This window comes from Phaseolus vulgaris, chromosome 5, assembly GCF_051622355.1.
Source record: "Phaseolus vulgaris cultivar YP4 chromosome 5, ASM5162235v1, whole genome shotgun sequence".
NCBI classification, from domain to species: domain Eukaryota; kingdom Viridiplantae; phylum Streptophyta; class Magnoliopsida; order Fabales; family Fabaceae; genus Phaseolus; species Phaseolus vulgaris.
In genome coordinates, this window is record NC_143502.1 from 39,943,002 (window position 1) to 39,951,176 (window position 8,175).

An 8,175-nucleotide genomic window follows, 5' to 3' on the forward strand; every position below is an offset into this window, starting at 1 on the left:
GTTAAACAAATAATATATTTTACATTATTATTTTTATGAGACTTATCATATCAATTTATCGATGTAGATGTTAATTATGTAAAATTTAGATTATTTAGATAATTTTTGTTTTATTTGGTAGAAATTTTGAAGAAAATGTAGTAATTGTGAGGGTAGGGCAAATTAAATGGATGAAAGAAGTTGAGTGTGACAAATAGTAATAAGCAAAAGAAGCATCTTTAATCTTAATTCATAGGTTTTACCTAATTCTCATTCTCACCCTCTCAGTGTGAAGGTCAACGACCCTCTTTCCCTACTTCAATCAAATCATTACGTCATCCTCCACGTCACTCACACCTTCACTAATAACATATTTTAAACTGTGTAATAATTTCCTGTGTTACACTGTGCTTAATTCACAAGTGTTTAAATGCAACACATTTGCACTCACTCAACCATTTATCTTCCTTCCTTCAATCCCTCTCTTCATTTCTCACTACCAACTCCTTCATTCCGCCATGTTTGAACACTCCACCACTGCATCACCTTCTTCTCTCTTCCCTCAACTCACTCACTTCGACACCCTCTCCCAACTCAACAACTTCGACACCAGTTACTGCTATTACAACAACAACAACAACAGTAGTAGTAACTGTAGCAGTGGCTATAGCAGTTATGGTGGGTCTCCCACTTCTGTGGCCACTCCCAACTTTATGCAGAGGAGTGTCAACAGTAATTCCTTCAACTACAACAACAATGGCACCCACCACCCTCTTTCTGCTCTCTTCGCCGAATTGCTCGACTCCCATGATGCTCCAGTTAGGAGAGTTTGCAGTACCGGTGATCTCCAGGTACACCTTTTCTTCTTCATTTCATGCACTCACTCACATGTTGTGCAGATCACTTTGTGAAGAATCTTTGTGTGCAAACTGGTTAAATTAACACCAATATCGTAACTTTGTGAAGAATCTTGTTCTGGGTGCAAACTGGTTTAATTAAATAATGACTCTGGTAGATTAAAATACCTACTGCAGAAAAAAAAAACGATAAAAAATTTGCAGACTTAAAAAAATTCAAAATTTGATGTCACCCGATGTACCCTTTTACTTTTTTATTTCAGTTCAAACCTTGTTTTCAGCTTAAAGTTATTGTAGAGTTCGTTTATGAATAGTCAAATTTTGCAATACACTGGTTTAACAGTCTGATTGCGTAATAAGGACTGGTGAATAGACAAAGCATAACCGTGAATGGAAGGAATTGATTTAATGTATGTAGCTATGTTGAATTGATTTGATCACTGAGGTTAGATTATTTTAGTACTAAAATTTGGTGTTAATGAGAATCTGGGAGATTCTTTTATTTTATTTTTTGCTTATGCTTACTTCCTCTTGATTATTTGCTGTAATATGCGGTTGTTTATGCATGATTTTTTTATAATTTTAAAGACATGGAATGTTTTGTTCAGGGGATTAATGGAGGTCAACATAATCACCTCTCGGATAGTCCGTTATCAAGCGAAAGTAGTATGATCATAGAAGGTATGAACAGAGCCTGTAGATATAGCCCAGAGGAGAAGAAGGTGAGAATTGAGAGATACAGAAGCAAAAGGAACCAGAGGAATTTCAACAAGAAAATTAAGGTTCACTATGTTTTCAATGTTTTGAGTTACAATCACTGTTTTATTATATTTATTTACTTACAGTAGTTTTCAATGTTTTACTGTTAAACTTTTATGCACCAAGGTTTATTCCAAAAGAACCATAAACTTTTAGTAGCTTTCTATGTTTTACTGTTGTGAATAAAGTCCTGTACTGCATCAACTAAAATTATATATTCCAAAAGGACCACAAATCTACGAATGTAGTGGACAACACTGTGTTTGGCTTCATGATCTATGATTAAAATTAAAATCATGTCCAAGGTTGAATTAGAAGTTAAGAAAGTTAAAAGATAATCCATTTGACAAAATCCTGATTCAGAAAAGAAGTGAGACATTTTCTATATAACAGGACAAGAATTTGACAATTTGTTCACCATACTCTCTGCTTATTAGACACCTGGTGGCCATACAAAACATTAAACATTACAAGTAAGTGTGATTTTAGGTGTGTTTTGGTGCTTCACCACAGGTCCAGAATTTTGTTAAGTATGAAAATCTTCCAATGGATTTTGTGTTATTCTTTAAGAGTACTACCAGGATCAATCAAACGTGTAATTAACCATATACCCTTTATATTACAATCAATTTATAGTGTAATGTTATAAATTATAATGTCTCTAATGGTGCTTCCCTATACTCTTTTGTTATGAAAAAACTAGGGTGAAAATGTTAACTTATCTTCTTTTGGCATGGAATCAGTATGCTTGCAGGAAAACATTGGCAGACAGCAGGCCACGCATCAGAGGAAGGTTTGCAAGGAATGATGAAATTGACAAGAACACTTCAATTCAGTGGAGCCAAACTGGTGGAGATGAAGAGGAAGAAGAAGATGAGAATTGGTTCACCATCTTAGATTCCTTAGTTGCTGCAAATTTTGGTCAGGAGTCTCAAGGAAGTTGTTCCTCCCATGGTGTATTCTATTAGAATAATTGCATATTTGATAACTCAGTTGTTTTTCGGTTTGTTTTCCATGTTCAAAGTATTGTGGTGCACTTTATTTAGTTTAGATCAAAGTAGTAATGTAAATATAGTTCTCTGAGTCTTCAATGCAATTCTTATTATTAGCCTTTTAATCTAGGGTGATGTTTTTGAGTGCCCTGTAACTTTTTATAGGATTCAGCAGCAATGTATTATTGGATGAAAACTTTGGCAATAGTTGTTGTACTTGTGGTTAAAGTCTGCAGCATGTATCATCACATCCCTTTTGTTGAAGCACTTGCTTGAAAAGAGAATAGAAAGTGACCATCACTTGCATTGCACTCTGGGGGGATGTACCTATCACTTTTTTCTTACTGTGTATTTGGGACACAACAACAATGAAACGCTCCCAATTTGTTTTCAAGTTCAACCACTGTCATGGCAACTGCAACCCCAATTAAGCAGTAGTTTTAAGTTCACAATTATTCATCCTTCGTTATGCATCATCGATCGGTTAAACTATCCACGGTGGATGTCAATTGTTCAGATGTCCGCCAATTGTTCTTATATAAAGGAGATTGAGAGAATCTCTTATTGATTGAACAATTCATTTCTCCGATTTAGTCCAACTCCATTTTCTTCTTGCTCTCTACCTTCGACTCTCAATCAAGAGAATATTTATAAAAGGTGTTTCGACGTTTAAGAAAGTGTTTGATTTTATGCAATAAAAACATATAATGACATACCTTTGTCTATTTATGACGTAATAATGATGGTTTATTACTGTTGGACTGAGATTAACATTTACATTATAATTAAAAATGTATTATCTAATTTTTCTTACGGCTTAGCTTTATTAATCATTATTTAAACTTAATGCATTTAAACATGTTGGTATCCGTTACCATTTGGATAAATATTTTTATCAGTATTAATTGCAGAAAGTTAGGAAGGATTAAACACAGTATTGTAATACCTGATCCCAGATCTTCCTCATACTTAGCAAGAACAGGAACAAGATTTATAGAGAAGGTATATCTAAATAAATGTTGGGGTGTTAATGCTCCGAAAAGGACTAAAAAAGTCAAAAAGGTTTAAGCATAACACAGCATAAGGCATAAGCAATGTCGTTTGAAGGTTGCAGCTTTTGAACAATGCACTTTCGCTGAAACAGTGAAGACATGGGTCAAAATCACTTCCACGTGACATGCTTTGTGCATTTTGTGGTCAAAGACACAACACATTCATAACAATCTTAATGGGATTCAAGGATTATGATTAACCCACCACCTATCCTCCAAAAAAAAAAACTTCAATTCAAATAAAACTAATCTTAATTTATTTGACTAAATAAATTGGAACATCGTTATCATTATTTGAAACAACGTTTTTCATAATTCATATTTAACAATAACTCTGTGTGAGATGCCACAAACTCAATTCAGACTCAGTGTGAATTCGATTCTAACTCAGTTTGAGAGAAATTTCAATATCTAGAAAGTAACATGCTTAAACAACCATTTCTTTTCCGCTATTGATTTGATATCAAATATTAACATTGCACACTAAATGCAACATTGTCATTCATAATAAAATGTATTATTTTTGTGATTTGCATCACAAACTCAATGTGCATATTGAAAGTATTACGTGTGTTTTTTCTAGATGATATTTAAATCTTTTTAGAAATCTCAACCCAACAAAAAAATACTACTGGATAAAATTATACAAATATTATTAAGGAAATAATAATTATCAAATTATATGTAATTATTGAATGCAATATTGTAAGTTGAAGAGAGACTCCTACACTAGTATATATTTCCTATACAAGTGATGTATATATACACACAAGAGAATAAAAACATCTTTTTTTCTTTTTTCCATCTTCTTACATACAATTTTCTTATAAATACTTATACAGAAACCATTTAGCTAATATATATATATATATTTGTTTTCATAATATTGTTTCTAATTTTAATTCTATGTAGTATTTTTTTTTAAATTATTAATGTTGGAGATCTCACATCGATTAAAGATAAGAAATTTCATAATATATAAGTAAGTGTAAACCTTATCGTATGAGTTAAATTTGTAAGATTGAGTTAAGTTTAAAGTTTACTTAGAGTTTATTAGAATTTTTAGAGTCTATTAAAATTTTCATTGTAGATAAGTGAGTGAAGATCTCATTTTATGAATTGAATTTCTAAGGTTGAGTTAGGTTTAAAATTTGCTTAAAATTCACCATAACGAGAATTTATTGAACATAATTCCTACTTAGATAGATTTAGATGTGTGAAGGGATATCGATAATACCATTCTTAATAATTAATTGGATTAAAAAAACTTTTTAAAGTAATTTAAGATTGAATTAAAAATTTTGTCGTTCTATGGATATAAAAAATTATGTTGATTATGCTGTTGTATATGAGAATATAGTAAATATGATTTCTACCTTTAACATAGCAAATACTTTAATGTCAAACTATCTAAGTGAAGGTTATTTCAAATAATAAACTCAGGAAAGTATGGTCTTGTTAGTGTTAACTCTAAAAAAAAAGTTCCTACAATGATTTGAAGAACTTGTAATAACAATGAGTCACTTAAACCACAAAAATTATCCTCGAGCAACATATAAAAGAGTTAGAATATAAATTATATATTTGCTTGTAAGATTAAAATCTAATTTCACCATATTAGTTAACAACAAATTTAAGAAAATCATTTTTTTTATCAGCAATAAAAAATAAATAAATGGAAACCACTTTAGGGGTGGTCCAACCCTTATACACAAAGAACTAGCGCCTTACCAACCTCGAACAAAAGAACACCTTTCAACTTAAATAAGGAACAACCAAACAAACTCAAGAAAGCATTAAACAACCAGCCTCATACAATCCACCGGGTTCAAAACCCAGTTGGGGTACATAAAGGAATTACAACAGGACTTTGCAAAAATCCAAGACCAAACATTTACATGTGCCAGTGCAAATACCTCGAGCGCATCTACCACGCTCCTGTCGAAGGTCACCGAGTTCCTATGTCTCCAAATTTCACTCACAACACCAACCCAAAACGCCCCCAAACGTCATATTTAATTTAGTTTTAAAGTTTTAAATATATTCCATGCAAGTTCTGATAAATATCCATGATTTGTCTCATCCTTAAGAAAGTATAATGCTTTATTCCATATCAATCAGTGTACTTTTTTTTACAACCCAAGTTTCTAAAAATATTTGAAATAATTTTTGTTATGGGCATGTTCTAGCATGCAACCTCCATTTTTCTATTGATTTGCTTTTGATAGTCTCTTTTCCTTTCGGAATATTTAACTTGAACACAAAATTTTAGCTTCTGTTTTCTACTTTATACTCATCATTACTTAGGAGTTAGGGTTCATAGATACTACCTGAACATGTTCTAAAATTCAGGGTTAATACAAAATATATACTATCTTCATAACAAATCTCTTTTGAGTACTGTTTAAAGTAATAATAAAAAAACATCAAATGTATTAAGAATAAAATATGTTCATACACTATCTTAATCACACACAAACATTCATATATATAAATAAGACGACTTAATTTTTTATTAAGTATAAAAAAATTACACTAATTAACATTGCACATCCATTCAATTTTTTAAAAATTATTATTTTTAGTTTCACAAGCTATGAATTACTTAAAAAAACACAATATAATTAATATAAACAAACATGCATATTCAAGATTCAAATTTGAAATTATTAGGTAAAAACTAGAATGATTTGAAAATGAGTGAAAAATATCTGTTATTAGCATCCTTATTAAAATATTAGTTAAGTTAGGGTTATGAAAATGATGTTGCTCTGACCATGTTCATCTTTTTTTTCAGCCGGCGGTGTGTTAGCCACTAGGTTAATGGCCTCCATTTAATATCCATAAATTGCAACAAAATTACAACTAAAGTTGAAACCAAATTATTGTTACTCTTTATTTTTGTTTCCCCCTTATTTATATCTTTTGCTACATGTTCATTAAAAATAATAAAATGATAAATTTGTTTTTAAAAGAAATACTAAAAATGTGTTAATGCACTATTAAAAAATCATTACATAAAAATCAATTTAAAAAAAATAATTGATTTCTATATTGACTAAATTAGATACTATTTTATAAACTAAAAAAAATTATTAATATTATATTATTGATAAATATTTTTAAATTAATATTTAATTAACTACCAACACTACAAGAAAATTATTATGAAATATAAACCAATTTTAGAGACAAAAAATAATTAGTTGCTATAATAACTAAATTAGAGACTATTTTATAAACTAAAAAAAAAATTGGTTTCTGTAATTGTTAAATGATTTCTAAATTGGTATCTAATTAGCTACCAAGATTTTAACTACCAATTATTTAGATTCTAATTTTGGTAGCAAAAACATTGGTTGCTAATTAGATACCAATTTAGAAACCATTTAACAATAATAGAAACTAATTTAGAAACCAAAATTTTTTTAGTCTCTAAATTAGTCACTATAGCAACTAATTATTTTTATTTTTTGTCTGTAAAATTAGTTTTTATTTCATGATTTTCTTGTAATATAAGATTAAACTACAAATATTTAGATTATAAAATTGATAGTTAAAACTTTGATAACTACTTAGATATTAATTTAAAAACTAAATATTAATAATTTTTTAGTCTATAAAATAGTATCTAATTTAGTTAATATATAAGCTAATTATTTTTCATTCTAAAATTTGTTTACATTTAATGATTTTCTTTTAGTGATGATTTTTTCGGTTAGACTTATCAAGAGTTTTAGGTTGAACTTCTTAACCTAATTAAATGAAAGAATAAAAGAAACACAAGTAGTTAACCTATCTCTTGGAATCTAAAGACTACTATGAGGGGAGTGGTGATATATATACATATATAGCACATTCCATTAGCAAAGGAGTAAGAGTATGGTTGGAGGCAGAAAAGCAAAGGGTGGATGATAACTTATGGGAGCCCCACTTCACACCTCTTCTTCTTGAGAAGAAAGAATAAAGAAGTGCATGATATGGGAATAATGGATGGCATTATAATGAGCTACTCTAGCTAGCTATAAAATGAGACATGTAAAACTACAACTACAAGGTTGGAAAAGGGTTTCTTAATTAATGATGATGAGTGGAGTTGATTGAGTGAGAAGATCATGTGAGAGGGGCCACTCCAAAATGAAAAGAAAACTATATATGTGTGTGTGTGGTACAAGTGTTGCTTCATAAAGGAAGCATCAAAGTTATAAATATAGTATAAATATTAACATCACATGCCTACCAATATCAATTTGGCCTCACCACTACTTGGAAACTTCTCCCCTTTCACAAGAGGGAACTCACCCACAACACCTACAATTTCACAACAATATTAGTTTTGGAATGACTTTTTATGTTGTAGCTCTTGAATTTTTGGAATGAGTTTTTATGTTGTAGCTCTTGAATTTTTTAAATGCGTTTTTATGTTCTAGTTCTCAATTTTTCGATTTCTTGATCTCTCAATCTTTTATCTCTTGATTTCTCGATTTCTTGATCTCTCAATTTCTCAATTTTTTAACTTTTTAATATTTTAACCTC

At 30.0% G+C, this 8,175-nt stretch overlaps 1 protein-coding gene across 1 annotated transcript; it reads left to right on the forward strand.

The window, feature by feature from the left end:
- The first annotated feature begins 424 nt into the window (after window positions 1-424).
- On the forward strand, window positions 425-2,898 carry LOC137817341 (uncharacterized). Its single transcript, XM_068620629.2, has 3 exons — window positions 425-830; window positions 1,445-1,618; window positions 2,339-2,898. The coding sequence occupies exons 1-3, from the start codon at window positions 498-500 to the stop codon at window positions 2,561-2,563; spliced, it is 732 nt and encodes a 243-aa protein (XP_068476730.1). The 5' UTR covers window positions 425-497; the 3' UTR covers window positions 2,564-2,898.
- Window positions 2,899-8,175: the final 5,277 nt, after the last annotated feature.